The 25,006-nt window shown below is 40.6% G+C and overlaps 1 protein-coding gene across 2 annotated transcripts; it reads right to left on the minus strand.

Annotated features, from left to right (window-relative positions):
* Positions 1 to 4,728: 4,728 nt before the first annotated feature.
* LOC133562094 (serum paraoxonase/arylesterase 2-like) lies at positions 4,729 to 24,477 on the minus strand. 2 transcript variants are annotated; one of them, XM_061915963.1, is made up of 10 exons: positions 24,312 to 24,477; positions 24,167 to 24,237; positions 24,036 to 24,091; positions 16,342 to 16,504; positions 9,141 to 9,224; positions 8,883 to 9,009; positions 6,401 to 6,601; positions 6,246 to 6,327; positions 5,925 to 6,053; positions 4,729 to 5,802 (listed from the first exon to the last, which is right to left on the minus strand). In XM_061915963.1, exons 1-10 carry the CDS (start codon positions 24,386 to 24,388, stop codon positions 5,641 to 5,643), a joined length of 1,152 nt encoding a protein of 383 aa, XP_061771947.1. In that variant the 5' UTR covers positions 24,389 to 24,477; the 3' UTR covers positions 4,729 to 5,640. The 2 variants fall into 2 exon arrangements, with proteins under 2 accessions (XP_061771947.1, XP_061771948.1); XM_061915964.1 differs by lacking the exon at positions 9,141 to 9,224 and having other exon boundaries at positions 24,312 to 24,472.
* Positions 24,478 to 25,006: the final 529 nt, after the last annotated feature.

Raw genomic sequence — 25,006 nt, forward strand, 5'->3', positions numbered from 1 at the left:
AACATCATTAATAGAGTATTCAATTCTACAATGTCTTTTAGTTTTAGTAATCCTGACCTAATGAAGAATGGATTTGTGTGGTCTCTATATCCTACTTTAAAAATGATTCTAATTGCTCTTTTCTGTGAAAGAAATAAAGGCATTATGTTGCTATGATATGTATATTATATTAGACTTAGACAAACTTTACTGATCCTCAAGGGAAATTGTTCCACACAGGAGCTCAGTTACAAAGGATGGAAAGGATAATGAAGGTATAAAGTAGATTAAAAATGTACCATAAAAGCAATATAAAATATAACAATATTTACATATTATATATACACAGTATATAATATATACTGATATATTTTATATAATATATACAATATATAACAAATCCCAATCACCATGTATATTACAGTATATGTAACAGCTGCAGCAAAAAAAAAAAAAGAGGAAAAAAAAGGGCAGCATAAAACAGAGTAGATCCAGCAGAAAATAAGCATTATAAAAAAAGAGATAGCTAACGTAGAAGGTGTCAGGTAATACACAGAAATCATCTATTGCTGTATGGTGAGTGATTATACAGCCGGATGGAGTGCGGAATGAAGGAGTACCTAAATCGAACACTGTGGAAATGAAGCCGAAGGAGCTTGTTGGAGTATGAACTCCCCTGTCCCTCAATTGTCTGGTGGAGTTGGTGGGCAGGATTGTCCATGATGGCCAGCAGTTTGTCCAGTGACCTCCTGTCCCTCACTGACACAAACGCCTCCAAATGCGTGCTAATAGTGTGGCCGGCTTTCTGGATCAGTTTGTCTATCCGGTTTAAGTCCCTTTTTCCGGTGCTGCTGCCACAACAAACCCCTGGCCACAACAGACTGATAAAAGAGCTCCAACAGCTTGCTGCACACATTAAAGGGCCTAAGCTTCCTCAGGAAAAAGAGTCTGCTCATGCCCTTCTTGTAAACAGCTTTGCTGTTGTCCTTCCAGTCCAGTCTGCTGTTCAAGTGGAATCCCAGGTACTTGTACTGCCCCACTACTGCCACCTACCACGTTTTTACATTCAAAACAATCGGTAAATCAGAGGCTACTCAGGAGGTGTGAGATAACTCCTGGAAATGACTGGCTTGGAATGGCCAAAGGTATAGATGTGTGTGTTCAAGGAAACGGCAGGCTGTCTTCTTTTAATAAATTGATTACAATTTTTGGCAAGTTAGGTAATATTTGCTGTGGTCTGGAACAACATGGCACACAACTAACAGAAATGCAGCCAATATTACATACAGCTAATTTGTCATGAGACATGCAAAACTAAATTATATACAAGGGTGGATTAAAGTGAAGGATATTAAATTAACTCAAATATACCTACAAATGAGGCATAATGATGCAATATTTACACACAGCTAGCCTAAATAGCATGTTAGAATTGATTAGCGTGCAGTAATGCACGGACTAAACATGCCTGATTAGCCCTCCAACAAGTCAATAACAACAACAAAGTGCACCTTTGTGCATTCACGCACAACATGAAACTTTTGGTGGACAAATTGAGACAAAGAAGGAGGAGAAGATTTTACATGTAAACAAACTGTTGTCACAGTCCACACTATGGTGAGTTCAAGAACCGGCCAAATTAGTCGGACAAAATGATATTAACCAAATACTCTCATCAGTGAAGCATACACACAAACATATTTAACAGTGGGCTTTCTTACAACTGGGATAGTTTGTATCATGTTTTTCCTCAAACAAAAAAATATTCCTCCCCCATCTTTTTCTATTTTCAATCCTCTCTCAAAAATGCTCCGGGGAGCCACTAGGACGACACTAAAGAGCCGCATGCGGCTCGAGAGCCGGAGGTTGCTGACCCCAGATCTCGGCGACCATTCTGCCACCCCTTGCTGTCACGATGTGTTTCTATGACTATAGCACAGCCAGCAGCGGCCGGTGGTTGTGATATATTACTGGCAAGGGAGACGGTGGAGGAATGACCTGCTTTTGTGTAACGTACGCTGGCTACCAGAAGAAGCTGTCTCGTGTTTTAACAATAAATTGAGTAATCAAACACCAGTCAACATCTTTCGCATCATTTTTGATATGCTTGCATGTTTGGATTGAATAGATTTCCAACCAAATCCTACTAATTTTAGATCAGACTCTCGCCATATCAATGTAGTTCGCTGAGCTACTTGTGTGGAGGTCAGGGATCTACAAGGATCTGGCGAGAGTCAGGTTACCTAATTTTCTCATGAAACTCTAATCTGGCTGTGAGCAGGCTACTGTATTAACACATTTGTAAAATACACAATTTATATTCATATTGGTCCCTGTGATGGGGTGGCGACTTGTCCAGCGTGTACCCAGCCTTCCGCCAAATGCAACTGAGATAGGCTGCGGCACCCCCGCGACCCCGAGTGGGACAAGCGGTAGAAAATGAATGGTTAATGATATTGGGCAGTACCGTGGAAGAGGGGTCTGTGCATCCGCCTCACAATGAAGGTCCTGAGTAGTCCTGGATTCAATCCCGGGCTCGGGATCTTACTGTGTGGAGTTTGCATGTTCTCCCCGTTACTGCGTGGGTTCCCTCCAGGTACTCCGGCTTCCTCCCACCTCCAAAGACATGCACCTGGAGATAGGTTGATTGGCAACACTAAATTGACCCAAGTGTGTGAATGTGAGTGTGAATGTTGTCTGTCTATCTGTGTTGGCCCTGCGATGAGGTCGCGACTTGTCCAGGGTGTAAACCGCCTTCCGCCCGAATGCAGCTGAGATAGGCTTCAGCGACCCCAAAAGGGACAAGGGGTAGCAAAATGGATGGATCATAATGGGGTTAATCAATGGGTTAATCATCCACATATGCTCCCACCTCTTCTAATGTTTTACGTATCATTGCAGAGACTATCTTTTCAGCACTCATTTATGTGTTTTGGCCACATAAATCTTCTTCTTAACCATCTTCCTAAAGTCTGACCATTTCACTTTTACTTCAGCCTACGCGCTGGTCTTGGAGCCCACAGCATTGACTGGCTATTCCACTCACTCGTCTTTTGTTCGTTAGAAACGCGAGAACGAAGCCCCTCCAATTGAATTCTTATTGGGCAGAGTGTGCAGCTCTCAGGCACATGACTAATTTCTATATGAATTGCATATTTATAAGGGGGCGTGGTGGAGGCCTATTCAGCCACGCAAACATTGTGGTAAATTCCAAGTGGATTGAGATGAAACAAAGAAATGTGCCTGCGCACACTTTAATGCTTCTGAATTTTTTCTTGCTTACGTATTTTCTAAATTTCAACATACGCCTATTTTTAGTAGAAATACAGGCAACCCTTCATAGCCTGGTCTTTGTCACCCACATTAGCTTTAGCGTTCTGGACCGATAATCACTCCATATTCTTTACTTCTGGCTAGTTTTACCATATCTGAGTTATTGTGTAGACATATGGGGAAATGACTATAAAAATACACATTCACTGCAGGGTTTCCCGCAGCGCTTTGTTGTTAAGGCGGCCGTCTTACCAACAAAGTACCACCGCCTAAACAAAAGTCTTAAGAAGCTGCTCCGCTAAGTTCTGCCTCTGCCTCTGTCAGCATTGTTCCACCCACAAAACCATCTGATTGGCTACACACGGAGCGGTAAGAGCCAATCAGGAGTGCGTATTCAAAGCGCATGTAACAGCCAATCAGCAGTGCATATTCAGAGCGCATGGCGTCAGTGCTCCTTCGGTGCAGTGAGCAGAAAGGTAAGCAGAAGGCAGCGGACTCCCACCAAATTATAATAAACACTTTCAAGTCAACTACTAGTAATATCACTATGAGCCCATTGACGTTGTAGAAACATAAGCGGCAGTTCAGCTCGCTCGCAGTCCTTGAAGTGAAGGCTAATTAACTTTTAGCGTAACGTTAGCTCACTGTGCGGTGTGTGTGGACAGTAAAGCCCTGTCTGTCTGAGAAAAAGACAAGCATTATTGACCAACAGTTAATAACTAAATTATTTCAACTTTACCTTTTTCTGTGTTGATTGAGCTGTGTTGAAGCAGCAAAAAAAGGACATTATGTTAAATTATGAGTTTCTGTCTCTGATAGTTGATATAATAATGTAACTGCATCATAAAGCCTACATGAACTCCATGGTGTTCAGGGATGAACAATCTCTCCTACTGCTATTGTACTATTTTTCAGCTATAGTTACATTAATCATTAGTAATGTAGCAAGCTAGCTTTGAATGGCAGGGTCCTTGCAATCACATGTTGATAAAAATATAACATTTACATAATACAAATCAACTACAGGCTGGATGGATGGAGTTGAGCATATGTCAGCATGTGGCCCCGCTTTAACCTCTTTTTTTTTTTCAAACACTTATTGCAAATGCTTACTTACAGTAGGTCATTAATTGGACTTTGTAATTCATTAGTTTAATATCTCAGGTAACTAGGACAGTTTTGTTTTTACTTTACGGAAAAATATCGAGATATACATCGTAACAACCAAAAGTTGTAGGCTTTTTCACGCGACAAAGCCGGCCTACATTACCACAGTCTGTAGTCTCTTGCCCCCCAGACTGGAGACATGATGGCGACAGGCCGAGTTACACCGATCCTTACATCCACCCACCTCCTTCCCTAGTTCCAACCGCCTGGAGTCACCACCTCAACTAACACATTTTCTGTAGGAAACACTGCACTGTGTTACAAAAGAGGTTGTTTAGAATGAGACATACTGTAATGTTGGATATCGAGAACATTTAAACTCTTTATTTGTTGAATCAAACATTGCAATTCAATGATTTGGTGCATTTGCAAACAGCGAAAATGATGCAAAAAGTAAATATAACCTGCTACCCAATAATTTACAAAAATTATTCTCCACTAAAGGAGAATAATAACTTCAGAGAAAAATCTCATTAAAACATTTGTATGCATGTATAACACTCACAACCTTTAGCATATAAGTATGTGGAATCAAATTGTTGAATGGATTCATGAACAGTGTATTAATATGATCCAGTTTAAGCAACTGTTCACTGAAAGTGTTCACAAAGTAAAAAAATGAATCCTGATAAACATCTTGAGCTTTAATAAAAATGAGATCATCACATTATGTAAACTAATTACTTAACTATTTAGTTATGCATTTGTCTATTTATTTATTTACTTAGTCATTTATTTGTTAACTGTTGTGTTGCATATTTTAGTACAAACAATTGTGTTTGAAATTGCTGTGAAACGAAACGGGGTAGGATTAAATAGGTTCTGCTTCCTCCTACTCCTTTTCGGACATGCCAGAATGACAAACTGGATACAATGTGTGTGATGTCTCACATTGTATTTGTATACATGTTGGAAATAAACTAACACCCTATCCATAACCTGTCCATCAATGAAAAGCTGCTGGAAAACTTATCTAAAGCAGACCGAGACTGACATATTTTTTGCGTTTACCTTAAATGCGGGATATAAAAATGGTAAGAAAGGTTTCCTATTTTTAATGTAGAGAACACAATTTCCAGTTAGCAGTTCATGATTTACTCAACAAAAGAAACCTTGCAATTAGTGTTAAAAACAGTAAATTCCTATCACCATCTATTTTACTTTCTTTACTTGTCCTTTTCATGAGGCATCTGGTATTCTGTTACAATTTACACTTACTGCCTACTCCAAATCACAGCATAAGGCTTTATGAAAAACAGAGCCAATGAGCAGTTTGCCTCCATAAGTTGTAGCTACAGAGGAACCCATGATCACATGACCATCATCAGCATACACCTGAGTCACCAGTGGTTCGTCGGAGTGAATGTCTTGGATTCGGATAACCTAGAAGTAACGACATCATGGTAAATAAATAACCATCTTGAACTAGATTTAAAATAGTTTATAAATCAATAAATGCACAAGGATTTGAACAGTTGACAGTTGTGAGATGTTCCACCACATACCTCTGATCCAGCTGGATCTTCAGGGTCACCCTTCAAAAGTTTCCATCCATTGGGGTGGCAGCCCATCCAAAGGTCACCTGTGTGAGGGTCAACTTCGATGTTGTCACAAAGTGAACCCACCGCCACGGACTGGTGACCATGTAGAAGACAAAATTATAACTCAAAATGTGTCTTTTTGCTACAGCTTGATCTTATTTTGCGGTCATATCAATTTCCTACATTTTCTGTATAGGGTAACCACATATACAGTATCACTCAAGCTGTCCATTTTAATTAATAACCCTTAATCATTTGAATATACATTATCTTTGTCTTAGTCACCTTCACAGAGACCAATGCATTGTCTTCTTTCCTTTCCAACACATGCACATTTTGGTCCATTGGATCTGCCACATAGATATGCCTGATTATGACAAAAATATAGAATTATAGCATCTATAGCTCAATTACACAACTACACAAAAGAACTTGCCAACCTTTTGTCTCGTGAGATGTTGATGCCATTTGCAAAGTAGTATCCCTCAGAGACCACTCTGACAGACTCTGGACTATAATACACAACATTAGTCCAAGGTTGACCCAGAAGAGGCTCTATTATTTTAAAGAATTCGTGTTGTAAATAGTGATCATTGGTGGCATAGAAACGGTCCACTCCCAATGCCACAATGTCGTTGACACTAGAAGGGAAAAACGGGAAAAAAATTGTTTAAAATGATGAAATAATGCACACACGCACGCACGATTTTCATTGGACTATGCAGTTGAACCTCGGAAGTCTAACATACCATAAAATTCCGTCCATCCATCCAATTTCTACCGCTTGTCCCTTTATGGGGTTGCGGGGAGTGCTGCAACGTCTCATAAAATTGATGATCGCAAAATTTGTGACTTGATTAAACATTTTTGAGGAACAATACCTGCACTGCGTTTTTTTTACATTTTTGTTTTTACACTCATAGAAGTAAAAAATATTAAAGACGAGAGGCTTGAGGTGAATCTCATCTGAACGCCTGATGCATTATACCATCATTTGCTGATACAGGTGAGACATGACACAACAAGAGTAGTGGGTTACTTATTTTTTACACTTATATAAACATTGTCTGTATCGTTAATCATTTTGAGAAATGTATTTTCTCTGCTTTACAATGTAAATATACTGGGTTTTTTTACGGTAACTTATATAGAAAGCAATTTGAGTCCGCCTTTGGCAAGGGGAAAAAATTGGTGCAGCTATGAATCTAGCCGAGAGCGCGGTCTCAGTTACTGTTAATTTTATGATTGTATTTTGGCCTAAAACAGATTAAAGGGGCAACCTTAACTGGATGCCTGGAGGACGCTAACTTTCTAGAGCTGGGATCTTCAGCCTTTTCCAGGTCAAAGACCCCCAAACTGATGGAGAGATGAAGAGGGGACGCTCTTCTACAGCAGGGGTCGGCAACCCGCGGCTCCGGATCTGCATGAGACTCTTCGATCACTCTAATGTGGCTCAGCTGCATAATTGCCGACACCCACGATTACCCCGAGAGATTTCCGGAGTTTAATGCTTCTCCCAGCAATCACCCGGGGCCAACATTCTCCGATTTTCACCTAGTCGATAATATTGAAGGCATGCCCTGATGGAAATGCCTTTACAACCCCCTAAAACTCCTCGTCGCGACCGCTTTTACACACTGCTAACTGCGTGCCAGCTGGTCACATGTAGTATGCAGCCTCTGTTGATAAACGAAAGTGACTGCAAGACATACTTGGTCAACAGCTATACAGGTTACACTGAGAGTTGTGATATAAACAACTTTAACACTCTTACCAATATGCGCCACACTGTGAACCCACACCAAACAAGAATGACAAACACATTTCGGGACAACATCCGCATTGTAACAAAATAAACACAACAGAACAAATACCCAGAATCCCATGCAACCCTAACTATTCTGGGCTACATTATACACCCCCGCTTGCACCAAACAGCGCCCCTCCCAACCGACGCACGGAGAGGAGGGGGGGGGGGGGGGGGGATTTGGTGCATTACTTTAAATCTCGCGGGCCGCACTAACATTATATGTTCATATTAAGGTGCGGGCCGTGTGTATGAGACCCCTGGTTAATACATAGCACAAAGCAAAAAAAAAAAACTCTGTACGCCGTTTTATTTCATTTCAAATTTCAAACGAGTTTTGTGGCTCCCATTGTTTTCTTTGTTTTGTGAAACGCGTCAAAATGGCTCTTTGGGAGGTAAAGGTTGCCGACCCCTGTTCTTCAGGAATGGTGTAAATGTGGCCAAGCGACACAAAAACAGACAACATTTCAACAAAAAGACAATGTAAAAAGAAAAAGCGGAAATGTTGATACTGATAAAATGTTTTGTAATTCACAATACAAACCGGGCAAAATCTAATTTATATATAAATGTTTCTTTTTAGTATTTTTTCTTTCAAGAAAATAACATGTCAAAATGTTTGGACACCCCAGCACTAATGAAATATTTTGAATTAATTGTGTTTTAATTAAAACTAGCTCTAGAAGGTACCTTGTTATTGTGCAATACTAAAACATTCAAATGATACATAATAGTGTCGCTAATCGCTAGCTTGCAGCTAGCACCGCTAATCAATAGCTGACAATTAGAGTACTAATCGCGAGCGATCCTAAATGCTAACATGAATTTAATCATATAAATCATTATTAATGTTTTTATTTTAAACTTGCAAAGTAAATTTAGTAGGGTGACCATGCCGCTTTTCAAGTTACACTTCAGTGTGTTGGATCAATGGTACTGTGTATCGGAAATCATTTCAATTTGTATACATAAAAATAAGATAAAAATAAAAAATACAATGAAAAAATCTTAACCCCCTGATGCCTAAACGCTTACAAAGTTCTGGGTGCGTACCACCTTGAAGATTCCACTATAATACAGGTCATTGTACAATGAAATCTGTTGTGTTGCATTACTTGTGAAGAAGTCCATGCTGGAAGGTCTTTAGATGCAACAGGGAGAACTCTTCTTCAACGAATTTAAACAACTCTACTTGGCTTTTACCGTAAGGATGATTCACGACAAACAGGTATACGGTGCCATCTGAAAGAATGAGGAAAATAAAGCACTGGATTAAAAGGAAGGAAATACATGGAGGGTGGACTTTTAAAAAAAAAAAAGAAAAGGAAAATGTCACACGATTTTGTGTGTCCTCTAAAGCAGTGGTCACCAACCTTTTTGTAGCTGCGGACCGGTCAACGCTTGATAATTTGTTCCGCGGCCCGGGGGGAGGATTTTTTTTTCTTTCTTTTCTTTCCCTTTGTCATGAAAAAGGGAGGTTTTTGTCATGAAAAATTGAGTTTTTTTTGGGTGGGTGCACTAATTGTAAGTGTATCTTGTGTTTTTTGTTGTTTTAATTGAAAAATAAATAAATGAATTTAAAAAAAATATATATATATATATATATATATATTTTTTTTTTTATTTCAATTTTTTTATTAAAAAATAATTAAAATTAATAAAAAAATCTTCTGCGGCCCGGTACCAATCGAGCTACGGCCCGGTGGTTGGGGACCACTGCTCTAAAGAATGCAATATTCACTATCTATTTTGCTGTAAATTCCGAATTATGTTAAAAGACGCTACTTTTTTCTTACGAAATTAAACACTGTGGCTAATAAAGTGGTGCGGCTAATTTATGCATTTTTCTTAGCTCACGGCTATTAAGCAAATAGATTTCATTGAACACATGCAAAGACACTTAAATGGTGTGTTATAGTTTGTGCTACGGTGCTATCTTTTTGACGAGTATGCCCACTGGAGGTGCAGCTGGGTGAATGCCTGTAAGTGTTTCCTGCTGTGTAAAACTTTGAACCGAAAAGCTGAAATTGAGAAGTGTTTGGACAGTTAAATACGAGTATCAATTTGAACTTTAATTTTTAGTGGTTTAAGCTTAAACTGATTTGTAACTGAATTGAGATGGAAGTGGTGAGTGGTGGGTTGTATGAAAGAAGCTATGGAAATGGATAGGACTAGAGTGGCGAGGGAAGAAATGGAAAAGAAATAATGGGAAATCGAGTGGTAAAAGAGTGCAGGAAGAAGATGGAGGGGAAGAGACGAAAAGAGTTATGGGGGAAAAGTACAAGGTAATATTGAAATTTAAAACAAACAGATTATGAATGATAACCTTGACGACACTTGTTAAGGGGTTAAAGAAAGACATCAGAGGGGTTGAAATGGCAAAAGTGCTAAGGGACAGAAGATTATAAATTAAATGTAAAAATGGAGAACAAAAGTTGTACAAAAAGATACCGTCAATAAAATGAAGAATAGAAGCTGGTGAAAAAAAGCGGGACAAGGAGAGTAGTGACAGGAATCCCAAGAGGAGAAAACATTGAGGAGTTGAGAAAAAAGTACAAGGGAGAACTGTCATAGAGATAAAGAGGTTAATGGCATTTTGGAACGGCGAGAGGACAGTCAGCGTATCTGTGCAAATAGTCAACGAATTCCTGCCAGACAGAATTATGATTGGCGTTTTAAGCTTTAACAACAGACCTTACATTCCACCTCCTGTACGCTGTTTAAAGTGCCAACGCTATGGCATATACAGTAGCTAATGTGTGTCATGCTAAAATACACTATGGAAGGTGTGGAGAAGAGCATCGGTATTGACAATGTGGACGCAATGGTCAATGTTGTAATTGTGGAGGGAATACAACAGCATCTTTAGGAAACTGAGGTACAACAAATCAGAGTGGAAATAAATGTTACATATGCAGAATCACTCAAAGTAAGACATCAAGAAAGTGGAGAACAAAGAAATGAGAACTGTACAAGTAATAAAAGACAAGAAGCACCAAATAGAGGAATTTCTATGGAGAAATTCGTAGTGCTACTTGCATTGTGACAAACTGTACAAAACAGGCAATAAATAAAACAGAAAAGGTCAAAATAATCGTCAAAGTAGCAGCAAAATCCCTAAATCAGAAAGAGTTATGTTGGAAACAGGTGCACAGTAAGTACAGCGAGTACATGAAAAACAGACATGTTACCAAAATGCTACACTATGTTAATCTTACAGTGGAACGCCCGAAGTTTTAAGTAGAAATTAGTAGCAGTTCCCATCGCAGTTAATTGAATAGAGGAAAATAAAGCCAACATGTTAACTGGTTAATCCTTGTCAGTAAAATTGTGGAGAAAAATAAAAAGGTGTTGAATATAATGAGGGATTTGGGGGGTAAATATTTGTGTGTGTGTGTGTGTGTGGGGGGGGGGGGGGGGGGGGTAGACTGGCACTGAAAGCAATATATATCAGTTTCATTAGATTTGTATTTAATTGATTATAGCTACGTCCTGCAGTCCTGGGTTCAATCCCAGGCTTGGGATCTTTCTGTGTGGAGTTTGCATGTTCTCCCCGTGAATGCGTGGGTTCCCTCCGGGTACTCCGGCTTCCTCCCACTTCCAAAGACAACATGCACCTGGGAATAGGTTGAATGGCAACACTAAATTGGCCCTAGTGTGTGAATGTGAGTGTGAATGTTGTCTGTCTATCTGTGTTGGCCCTGCAATGAAGTCGCGACTTGTCCAGGATGTACCCACCTTCCGCCCGATTGTAGCTGAGATAGGCGCCAGCGCCCCCCGCGTCCCCAGAAGGGAATAAGCGGTAGGAAATGGATGGATGGATGTACGTTTGTAGCTACAACATTTATTAGTCAGCTTCAAAAACATTACTTGGGAAAATAGATAAAATACAATTCCAGGCTTTAGGTTATGTTGTGAGCTACAAAATCAATTAGGGGCAACGTTACAGGTAGAAATTAATACAAAACAATAAGAAATTAGGGGAACTCAATTAACCGCAGTTTATTGGGCAAATATAAATGGGTCCAGGTGAAGGGCATCCAACTCATCAGGTACTAATACATTGCCAACAAAAAGAGAAGAGAACATTAAGAGTTTTACATGGATAATAGATTTATGTAAAACAGTTTTAATTGGAAATAGTATAGTTAGCCCAATAGTACCAATTCCTGCCATACCAGTGAATGTAGGGCATTCCAGACGTTGATATGCAATTATTAAAGAATACAAATCAAAGTCATTATTAGATAGAAAAATGTAATAAAAGTATTCCAAATTTCAGCAGTTATCTACAAAAAATAAAGTATTGAAAAAAATAATTTGCGACAAGATATCAGTATATACTTTAGACGGGGGGAAATTAGTAGCAATTAACATTGCAGTTAATTGAATAGAGGAAAATAAAGCAAAAAGTTGTGTGCACGGATTCGAGTAATGCATTAATCAGCATAGCAAACATAGCTTTAAAACCAAGGCAGGCATTTAATATTTGAAATAGTACAGAATCTTTAGGATAAATTAAGAGGAAAGTGTGGTAACATTTCTGTGGGTACCTGGTCACGTAGGAGTTGAGGGGAACAAACTAACAGATAAGTATGGAACAAACAACTAAAACTAAAATAAACATGGAGATCAATCACAGTAAAGCAGAAGTGAAAATTATAGTTAATAGATGGTAAATGGGTTATACTTGTATAGCGCTTTTCTACCTTCAAGGTACTCAAAGCGCTTTGACACTATTTCCACATTCACCCATTCACACACTGATGGCGGGAGCTGACATGTAAGGCCAAGCTAATCACGACGCATCAGGAGCAAGGGTGAAGTGTCTTGTTCAAGGACACAACGGACGTGACGAGGTTAGTTGCAGGTGGGGATTGAACCAGAAACCCTAAGGTTGCTGGCACGGCCACTCTCCCAACAGCGCCATGCCGTCCCCAAAAAACTAAATAAAAAATGTCAGGGTTGTTGGAATAAAGAAACAACTGGCAGGCAACATTACAGAGTCCAGAGGAGTGTATGAGTAAAAAGAGGAGACAATAGAAATAGGACGGATGAGGATATCATTACAAGAATGAGGTTAAGACACACATCTCAATAGCTCATTGAAATTGATAGAAAAACATAATACAAGGATGCGTGATTATCGTATTCAAATAAAGTATGTGAAGCATGTAATAATGCAGTGTAGGAAATACAATAGAGATAGGGAAATAATGAAAAATGAGTTAACAAAAGAGAAGGTTAGTTCAGCAGTGGAGGATATAAGGTTGAATTCGGAACAAGTGGGGTATGAAGCAACACATATATATATTTTTTTAGAAAGACAGGGTTAAATAACATAATTTAGGAATAGGGCTCCATCTTGATTCACACTCCTGGTGATAAAGCACACTATAACGTTGCTTACAAACTGCCAATAAGTGAAGTGAATTGTGAAGTGAATTATATTTATATAGCGCTTTTTCTCTAGTGACTCAAAACGCTTTACATAGTGAAACCCAATATCTAAGTTACATTTAAACCAGTGTGGGTGGCACTGGGAGGAGGTGGGTAAAGTGTCTTGCCCAAGGACACAACGGCAGTAACTAGGATGGCGGAAGCGGGAATCGAACCTGCAACCCTCAAGTTGCTGGCACGGCCGCTCTACCAACCGAGCTATGCCGCCATAATAAAAGAGAGATGAAGAAGAAGCAGCTTTAAACTAAAAGTAGAAGAGCAGTTCCATCTTCTAAACGTCCATAGCGTTTCTACTCGTATGGATTCTTCATTCATCCCTCCAAGCACGTTTGTTTTACAGTATAACTAAAACAATTATTACTTACTAAAATTGAAGTAATTAGAAAGGAGATTAAAGACAATGCGTCCCAGCTACAACTGGGTTCTATTAACACAGATACGACTGTATATACGGTGGATACTGCCCTCCAAAATAGTTTCTCTCATTTTGAGGAAATAACATTAGAGGAATTGTTACAACGTGGAAATGGAATGAAACAAACAACATGTTTACTTGACCCTCTTCCTGGGAAACTTATCAAGTAACTCTTTGTATTATTAGGTCCATCAGTGCTAAATATTATAAACTTATCACTTTCCTCGGGCACTGTTCCCCTAGCATTCAAAAAAGCGGTTATTCATCCTCTTCTTAAAAGACCTAACCTTGATCCTGACCTCATGGTGAACTACCGACCGGTGTCTCACCTTCCCTTTATTTGAAAAATCCTCGAAAAAATTGTTGCGGAGCAGTTAAATGAACACATAGCGTCCAACAATCTATGTGAAACTTTCAATCCGGTTTCAGGGAAAATCACTACAGAGACAGCCCTCGCAAAAATGACGAATGATCTATTGCTAACGATGGATTCTGATGCGTCATCTATGTTGCTGCTCCTCGATCTTAGCGTTGCTTTCGATACCGTCGATCATAATATTTTATTAGAACGTATCAAAACACGAATTGGTATGTCAGACTTAGCCCTGTCTTGGTTTAACTCTTATCTTACTGACAGGGTGCAGTGCGTCTCCCATAACAGTATGACCTCGGACTACGTTAAGGTAACGTGTGGAGTTCCCCAGGGTTCGGTCCTTGGCCCTGCACTCTTCAGCATCTACATGCGGCCGCTAGGTGACATCACACGCAAATACGGTGTTAGCTTTCACTGTTATGCTGATGACACCCAACTCTACATGCCCCTAAAGCTGACCAACACGCCGGATTGTAGTCAGCTGGAGGCGTGTCTTAATGAAATTAAACAATGGATGTCCGCTAACTTTTTGCAACTCAACGCCAAAAAAACAGAAATGCTGATTATCGGTCCTGCTAGACACCGACCTCTATTTAATAATACAACTCTAACATTTGACAACCAAACAATTAAACAAGGCGACTCGGTAAAGAATCTGGGTATTATCTTCGACCCAACTCTCTCCTTTGAGTCACACATTAAAAGCGTTACTAAAATGGCCTTCTTTCATCTCCGTAATATCGCTAAAATTCGCTCCATTTTGTCCACTAAAGACGCCGAGATCATTATCCATGCGTTTGTTACGTCACGCCTCGACTACTGTAACGTATTATTTTCGGGTCTCCCCATGTCTAGCATTAAAAGATTACAGTTGGTACAAAATGCGGCTGCTAGACTTTTGACAAGAACAAGAAAGTTTGATCAAATTACGCCTGTGCTGGCACACCTGCACTGGCTTCCTGTGCACTTAAGATGTGACTTTAAGGTTTTACTACTTACGTATAAAATACTACACGGTCTAGCTCCATCCTATCTTGCCGATTGTATTGTACCATATGTCCCGGCAAGAAATCTGCGTTCAAAGGACTCCGGCTTATTAGTGATTCCCAAAGCCCAAAAAAAGTCTGCGGGCTATAGAGCGTTTTCCGTTCGGGCTCCAGTACTCTGGAATGCCCTCCCGGTAACAGTTCGAGATGCCACCTCAGTAGAAGCATTTAAGTCTCACCTTAAAACTCATTTGTATACTCTAGCCTTTAAATAGACTCCCTTTTTAGACCAGTTGATCTGCCGTTTCTTTTCTTTTTCTCCTATGTCCCACTCTCCCTTGTGGAGGGGGTCCGGTCCGATCCGGTGGCCATGTACTGCTTGCCTGTGTATCGGCTGGGGACATCTCTGCGCTGCTGATCCGCCTCCGCTTGGGATGTTTTCCTGCTGGCTCCGCTGTGAACGGGACTCTTGCTGCTGTGTTGGATCCGCTTTGAACTGGACTCTCGCGACTGTGTTGGATCCATTATGGATTGAACTTTCACAGTATCATGTTAGACCCGCTCGACATCCATTGCTTTCCTCCTCTCCAAGGTTCTCATAGTCATCAGTGTCACCGACGTCCCACTGGGTCATCATTGTCACCGACGTCCCACTGGGTGTGAGTTTTCCTTGCCCTTATGTGGGCCAACCGAGGATGTCGTAGTGGTTCGTGTAGCCCTTTGAGACACTAATGATTTAGGGCTATATAAGTAAACATTGATTGATTGATTGATGTGTGATGTCTGAAGGAGTGTTTTCATGCATATAAGTCCACGCTATCTAATGTAATAAACCTAGCGTTGTTAGCATTAGCTAATATGCTAACACGTTTACAAATGTCTGTGTTGGTATTACTACCTTACAATAGAATTATTTTTGTATCTTTCCCATTTCATAAATTTTTCATTAAATTCACCACGACGTCACCATGAGTTATTAAGTCTGTTTGGCTGATTGGAGATCTAGCTTCCACCGCATGACAATGATGCTGTTTTACTGCCGTGTTACAGGCACCGTTTGGAAACAATTAAGGTTTTTAAATAAGCATTTATGAAATCTTTCTCAGTGTTAAGTAAATTCACAGGTGAGGCTTAAGATGCGCTCTATGTTAATCTGAAGAAATGAATATCTACAATATGTAGTTTTGGATGGTTTACAGCTGCTTGCAATGACAACAGGTTTGTACACATACTTTAACAAATCTTACATGTCAGCAGAGTAAACAAATCAATCCGCCATTGCTATAGTTTTGTTTAATCCCTCGATGTGCATGAATACAGTTTGTAAGGGCTGCTCTTACCAGCTGTGTCTGTGTGGACACTGATGCCATGAGGGTTGAACGTCTCCGGGTCAAAGTTTCGCGGCATGCGCAACTCGACCGGTTTTATCGGAGAGCCTTTCAGATCGAGGAGGAAGATCTTCCCGGGTTTGTCGGAGGACGGAAATCCTGAATACTTCAAACCCTGTGAATAATTGTTGATATTTAGAAAGGAAATAACACAAATACAATTACTAATTTTTGTTATCAGAATCAGTAAGTGTTTGCTAACATGCTAAATGTTTAAAAACAATTAGCAGGCACAATTTCATATCTGGGGATTGCTATGATATGCTTTTATGTTAACCACTATTATACTTGGCTGCATGATGTATGGCGATTGCTATGGTATTCTGTGATTAAATAACCAGTGCAGTAGTCCTTTAAGAATTGATTTTGCTAGCATTTTCACTTAATGAAACAAAGAGCAGCTCAAACACCTCTATGGAAAGTCAAATTCAAGGACCCAGATTTGCCCCACCCTGGTGCGGGTCACCGGGGGCCCCCTTCTTGAGCCAGGCCCAGAGGTGGGGCTCGATGGCGAGCGCCTGATGGCCGGTCCTGTCCCCATGGGGCCCGGCCGGGCACAGCCCGAAAAGGTAATGTGGGTCCCCCCTTTTAAGAGGGGGCAAAGAGGTCAGGTGCAGTGTAAGCTGGGCAACAGTCGAAGGCAGGGCCCTTGGCGGTCCGATCCTCTGCTACAGAAGCTTGGTCTTGGGATGTGAAACGTCACCGTGCTGGCGGGAAGGAGCCTGAGCTGCTGCGCGAGGTGGAGAAGTTCCAGCTAGATCTTGTCGGACTCACTTTCACGCACAACAAGGGCTCTGGAACCAGTCCTCTCAAGAGGGGCAGGACTCTCCTCCACTCCAGCGTATGGCTATTTCATCCCTACAAGCCTGTTTCGCAGGTTTCCCAGGCCTGAAGAGCAGGGAAACCTGCAAAACAGGCTTGTAGGTATTCCGCTTTAACCCCGTATTGAGCACTGTCTAACGGATTAACTGCAGTAACCTCAGCTATACAGTAGCTATCTATATGTATATCACATACTGTATATTTATTTCTCATGTGTGAATGTGAGTGTGAATGTTGTCTGTCTATGTGTTGGCCCTGCGATGAGGTGGGGACTTGTCCAGTGTGTACACCGCCTTCCGCCCGATTGTAGCTGAGATAGGCACCAGCGCCCCCCACAATCCCAAAGGGAAAAAGCGGTAGAAAATGGATGGATATAAATATTAATAGATATAGATCTATATGGCGTGGCGAAGTTGGTAGAGTGGCTGTGCCAGCAAACTGAGGGTCACTGGTTCAATCCCCACCTTCTACCATCCTAGTCACTTCCGTTGTGTCCTTGGGCAAGACACTTCACCCTTGCTCCTGATGGGTCCTGGTGAGCGCCTTGCATGGCAGCTCCCGCCGTCAGTGTGTGAATGGGTGAATGTGGAAATACTGTCAAAGCGCTTGGGCTATACAAGCACAACCCATTTACCATTTATATATATATATATATATTATAGCTGAAGATATATATCTATATATAGATAGATATAGATCTATATATATAGATGGATATATCTCTACAGATATATATATATATATATATATATATTTATTAGGGGTGTAACGGTACACAAAAATTTCGGTTCGGTATGTTCCTTGGTTTAGAGGTCACGGTTCGGTTCATTTTCAGTACAGTAAGAAAACAACAAAATATAAATTATTTGGTTAATTATTTACCAAATTTGTAAACAATGGCTTTATCCTTCTAACATTGGGAACACTATAATCATTCTGCCCACGTTAATCCACATTAAACTGCCTCAAGTTGTTGCTTGGATTAAATAAAATGACTAAACCTTTCTTCTACATATAAAAAGTTCAACATTTAACAGTTTCAAGTCAACTCATCATGCTTAATTTATTACAGCATTTGGAAAGCCTGTTGTTGACTTATTTAAATGTTAAATTTTTTTAACATGTGATAGCAGGGAGCCTGTCATTCAAAACTAGGCTGCTACATTACTAATGACTCATGTAACTATAGCTGAAAAAATAGTACAATAGTAATAGTAGAGACTATTCATCCCTGAACACCATGGACTTCAATGAAATAACAGACAGACAGGGCTTTGCTGCCCTTAACACACACGCACGCACACACACACACACAGCAGAATGAGCTAACGTTACGCTAAAAGCTTATTAGCCTTCACCTCAAGCCAGAATAGCAAGCGAGCTGAGCTGCAGTTTAAGTTTCTAGAGGGTCAACGGGCTCATAGTGATGTTACTAGTAGTTGTGACTGGGAAGTGTTTCTTATAATTTGGGGAGAGTACCCTGTCCGCAGCTCCCCTGCAAAACACCTATCTGCTCGACGCTGAAGCATTGACTCCATGCGCTCTGAATACGCACTGCTGATTGGCTGTTACATCGCTCTGAATACGCACTGCTGATTGGCTTTGTATGTAACCAATCAGATGGTTGTGTGGGTGGGTCAATGCTGGGTGCTGTGTAGGAGACACAGGCAGAAAGCAGAGCAGCTTGTTAAGACTTTTGCTCCCAAACTCGTTCGGTGGACCCGCGTGCCGAACCGAAACCCCCGTTCCCGAAACGGTTCAATACAAATACACGTACCGTTACACCCCTAATATGTGTGTGTGTATATATATATATATATATATATATATATATAGGCATGACCAATTCCAATAATTCTTTATCCCCACAATAAACTGAGACATCATTCCTCTATCTCTCTTACAGAGGATATCGTTATTCCACGTCGTGTTGAAAAATTTGTGAGCTCACCAGAGTGAGTATTTACACTAAACACGTATGGCTTATTTCAAAACAAAATCACTACATGATATTTACCAATTAAACACACAAGCACCTAAAAATGCGAGGATGTTTAGGACACATTTTCTAGCAAAAACACAGCATGGCCGCTGGCTTTTTTGGTTTTCTCGTTTTATAGCACAGTCTATTTACTCACGAGCGCTCCCTAATGTCAACGGAAGCAACTGACACCAACCAAAATATACATTGAAGTTTTAATTGGCTCGATAGATACTCAAAAGAGGCTGAGTTGTTCTCTCTATCTCTGACACCACCAACATTTGAATGACAGACATGTTTGCCAATCAGAAATGTTGAAACTCTCGTTTCTTCCGCGCCAAAACAGCGGGAAAGAAGTCTCACTCTGTACATTGCTTTCAGAACCTTAGCAGGTTTACTTAACAGTCATATTAACTGAACACAGTGAGCCCTCTTTCCAGTCATCCACAATCTTTGTCTCGGTAGGCGAAGAGCGACTTCGCAAAACCACACACACACAGGAATCACAGAGAGAGCCTTGCGACTTTCCAGTGAGAATTTTTTGCAAAATTAGTAGGAAAAAAAAAAAAACGGTTTCAGACACTCGGCCCACGAGACGTTATTTTGCAGCCCCCACTTTAATATGAAAGTTTAATGTTAGTGCGGCCCACAAGTTTTATATGAATGGCGCTTGAAAGTGTTGTGTTATTTGGGTCCAAAATGGCTCTTTCAACATTCTGGGTTGCCTACCCCTGCGTTAGTGGAAAAGCGGCAAATGCGTTAACGCGACAGAGACGTAGCCATGGAGACAAGAGTTTTCTTACGTGCCTGGCTGCAACCACACCGCGACACCTGTCCGTTAGTAATAACAGTCCCCGATAACCTGGACCAATTCACACCGTCATTTGTTTTTTTTATTGTTTAATTTGCATTGCCTCATACGATGAACACTACATATATAACACCGGATAACACTCCAAGAGCTGTCACTTTTTTGCGCTCGCTATCCTGGTACTTTTCTGACCGACCGCTGTGTTGCTGTAGAGAGGAAAAGCGGAACGACACACATTGCGGAAATAACATTATTCTCCGTGCGTCGGCTAAATACAAATATATTCCACAACCCCATACATGTCTTTTTCAAACGCTGCAGTGAAGAGAAAGGTTTGTGATGAGCAAAAACAGTTCCAGGAAAAGTGGGCGATGCAAGAATTCTTGGTCGAGCACAGGGGCACCCCGACGCGTCTTATTTGTACGGAGAAATTTGCGGTGCACAAGGTATACAATTTGAAACGTCATTATACAACGAGACATGCTGAGGAGTATGCAACATTTTTTTAAATAAATATTTTCTTGCGACCCAGCCTCACCCAGACTCTGCATCCAGTGGCCGCCAAGTAAAGTGAGTTTCAGAACCCAGTCTTAAACATTTATTTAAGTTAAACAATTGCTTACTGAAATGAAAGCGCATTTAATTGATGTGTTTGTTTATCTAGGATAACTAAAAGTTCTTTACCTACCAATTACAGTACAAAGATAAACAATTATACACTAATGACAAAATAAAAGTGTTCGTCCTTTTAAATTGTTAGTGGCATTATTTATATACCGGTAATATATTATCATTACATTACACTATAAACACTGATAGTTATTTCATTATTTTTTGTTTAAGAGAATATACACACATCTGCGGTCGCCTCCAAGGTTTCTCATTGTATCCCATTGGTAAGGTTGATGTTCGTTAAGAAATAATCGATGTCGATGCCATTATCGAATCCTCTTATCGAACTAATTCCTTATCAGATCTCTTATCGAATCCAGATAGGTTGGTATGTGTGCACCTTGTTGTGCACTGAGTTCCAAAAGCCGTTGATGTTATGTGACTGTGCCGGCACGCTGTTTATATGAAGGAAAGGCGGACGTGAATGAGGACAGCATGCGGACGTTAAAGGGTGAAGGTTTCATGTGAGCGAGGACGCAAAAGGCACGCCCCCAGGGAGCATATAGTGCTGCTATGTCCGTTGTAAAAAAAAAAAAATTGCCGACAAACACATCACCAACGTGGATGAGGTGACGCTCACTTTCGACATACCGGTGAAGCACACTGTGGAGAAGAAGGGGACCAGCATGGTAGCGAATCTATACGCACAACGGGGCAAGAGAAGTAGGCTTTTACTGTTGTGCTAGATTTCTATGCTAATTGACAGAAACTGCCACCTATGGTGATTTTCAAGGGGAAGACGCTGCCAAAAGAAAAGTTTCCACCAGGAGTCATCATTAAGGCATGACGAAGGAACTCCAACCGACGTTCAGAGTGAAGTTGTGAGCGTCATGGGAGCGGTGGATGACATACTAACACAGCTTCACGAAAACTGGGAGGCAGCGTTGGGCGAGTTATGCCACAATTTGTGAATGGATCGTGGATGCTTGAGCTAACGTGTCTGCTTGCACTGTTGTTCGAGCTTTCGCAAAAACCGGCACCTTTTCCGAGGAGCCCCACGGCAAAGAAACTGACTTTGAAAATGAGGAGACTGACTTTGAAAATGAGGAGACTGACTTTGAAAATGAGGAGAGGGAATCTGGCGTGTTTGATGGAGAACTTGCCCAGAACACAGAAGTTGAGGACTTTGATGGATTTGTGGATCAGGATTGATCAAAAAATTATGTGAGTACATTGATAATTACTTCAATAAAGTACAACCGAACTCAGCTTTGCTCCTGCTGCCTTTTTAAAACAGTGTCCATGCATGTTAACGTATGTTTTAAGCTATTGTATGTTTAACCATGCCTGCGCCAAAAAAATACGCTGCGCCTTCTTTATGCGTTAAATACAGAAATAACACCCCTAACTGACACTGCGCCTTTTAATACAATGTGCCCTATGGTCGCGAAAATACGGTATAGTAGCTTTGATAACGGAAAACGATTCCCAAAAAGGGATTTGAATCCATGGAATCGGTTCTTTTCTTATCGAAGCATCAGGAAAACCGGTTTTCGAACATCATCCCTACCCATTGGGTTGAGTTTAGAGTTGTCCGATAATGGCTTTTTTGCCGATATCTGATATTCCGATATTGTCTAACTCTTAATTACCGATTCTAATATCAACCGATACCGATATATACAGTTGTGGAATTAACACATTATTATGCCTAATTTTGTTGTGATGCCCCGCTGGATGCATTAAACAATGTAACGTTTTCCAAAGTAAATCAACTCAAGTTATGGAAAAAAAATGCCAACATGGCACTGCCATATTTATTATTGAAGTCACGAAGTGCATTTTTTTAACATGCCTCAAAACAGCAGCTTGGAATTTGGGTCATGCTCTCCCTGAGAGAGCATAAGGAGGTTGAGGTGGGCGGAGTTGGGGGAGGAGGGTAGGGCATAGTGGGGTGTATATTGTAGCGTCCCGAAAGACTTAGTGCTGCAATGGGTTCTGGATATTTTTTTCTGTTTATGTTGTGGTACGGTGCGGATGTTCTCCCGAAAGGTGTTTTTCATTCTTGTTTGGTGTGGGTTCACAGTGTGGCGCATATTTGTAACAGTGTTAAAGTTGTTAATACAGTCACCCTCAGTGTGACCTGTATGGCTGCTGAGCAAGTACGCGTTGCATTCGCTTGTGTGTGTGAAAAGCTGTAGATATTATGTGACTGGGGCGGCAGGCAAAGGCAGTGCCTTTAAGGTTTATTGGCGCTCTGCACTTCTCCCTACGTCCGTGTACACAGCTGTTTTAAAAAGTCATACATTTTACTTTTTGAAACAGATACTGATAAATTCCGATATTACATTTTAAAGCATTTATCGGTCAATAATATCAGTAGCCCGATATTATCGGACATCTCTAGTTTATTTTTTTCTAGCTCTGATGTCGAGAATGTTGTTGTGGCTTGTGCAGCCCTTTGAAACACTTGTGATTTAAGGCTATATAAATAAACTTTCATTAATTACTTGATTTATCACAATGATATTTTATGTATGAAAAAAATAAATGGTATCTCAATTTAAGAGAAAAATCACAATTAGGTTCTGGCAGCACGGTGGAACAGGGGTTGGTGCATGTGCCTCACAATACGAAGGTCCTGAGTTGTCCTGGGTTCAATCCCGGGCTCGGGATCTTTCTGTGTGGAGTTTGCATGTTCTCCCCGTGACTGCGTGGGTTCCCTCCGGGTACTCCGGCTTCCTCCCACCGCCAAAAACATGCACCTGGGGATAGGTTGATTGGAAACACTAAATTGGCCCTAGTGTGTTAATGTGAGTGTGAATGTTGTTCGTCTATCTGTGTTTGCCCTGTGATGAGGTGGCAACTTGTCCAGGGTGTACTCCGTCTTCCGCTCGAATGCAGCTGAGATAGGCTCCAGCGACCCCGAAAGGGACAAGCGGTAGAAAATGGATGAATGGAAGGTTTTTTTTCTCAAAATTGTGTAGCCCTCCTAGCTGTTGCTGTCAAATGTGTCTTTTAACCACACAATCTGTGTGTGGCGTTCTGAATTATTGCTGGTTGGTGGGGGATCAAATCCTTATTTTCTCTCAATCAAGTACAAATTAATTTTTAACATGAATTTTGTTGGGATTTGCTCTCGATTACAAAAACCTATCTTGCAAACTCTGGAATCTTTATGTCTTTGTATCTGAGAAATTCAGCATGGGATAAAATATTTCGTATGCACTTTGTACATTAGGTTGGTTGGACTTTACAATTTAACTGTTACATCCAAAAGTGATTCCAAATCAAACAGCGACAATCATTTCTGAACTGTATTCACCCCAATGCATGAACAGTCATTCTAATACTCTTTATTTACCCAATGTCTCTTGTGAAGGACGCCATTTTGATTAATTTAGCAAGTTAATTACTTACACTGCTGACGAAGGCGAATCCATCCCCGAAGACTGTAATATCTTCTGAGCCAACATCTGTCAAGAACACACGCAATGTGTACTTTAGGCGAAGTAAAAGTACTAAGTTTAATAGTTGTTACATGACCTTACTTAGACCCTTGAGTGGAACACAGTTGGGGAGATGATTCTTCAGCAGCTCACGAGAAGCCAGCGCTCTCTTCCTGCATTTTTTGTAAACAAGTTACGACGACAAACACCTGCCTAAATAGAAAAACAGGGACGAAACGTTGCCTACCTTATGCTGACTATCCTCTCTCCCAGCAGCACTGCTAATAACACTACTAGAAGGGAGATTAAGCCCCATTTAGCCATGTTTAAAAGACGACTAGTGCGAGACCAGCAAGGTGTAGCAAACTTTTAGAACCAGAGGCGCGACCAAAGATGCCTTCAATGTCTGCTCGGAAAAGAGCGAACATTCCTTCATTTGGCACGCAGAAAAAAAACACTTTTATGTTATGTATTTGTAATTAAAGTAATCATCAGTTTTCTAAATTTAAAGTGGGAAAACCCCACTTTATTCTGTTGGAATCGTCGTCACGCGATAAACATGTCATCTGTGTGGCGTGTCAAGTGGTAATTTGAATTGCTTAACTTCCGACACTTTGTTAGTGCATGAATGCCGCATAATGACAAACAGGTAATCAGAATCATCCACCCATCCACCAGGCCAGTGGTCCCCAACCACCGGGCTCGATTTGTACCGGGCCGCAGAATATTTTTTTATAAAATTGTTTTTTATTTTATTGTATTTTTTTGATTAAATCAACATAACAAACACAAGATACACTTAAAATTAGTGCACCAACACAAAAAAAACGAAATTTTTCATTACAAAAAAATAAATTAATCTTTAGGATCTGTTCCATTGAAAGAGCTGTTCATAAAATTGGCTCATTAGTTTTGTATCAAGGAAACTGGAAACGTAAAAAT

This window comes from Nerophis ophidion, linkage group LG11 (assembly GCF_033978795.1).
Source record: "Nerophis ophidion isolate RoL-2023_Sa linkage group LG11, RoL_Noph_v1.0, whole genome shotgun sequence".
NCBI classification, from domain to species: Eukaryota; Metazoa; Chordata; class Actinopteri; order Syngnathiformes; family Syngnathidae; genus Nerophis; species Nerophis ophidion.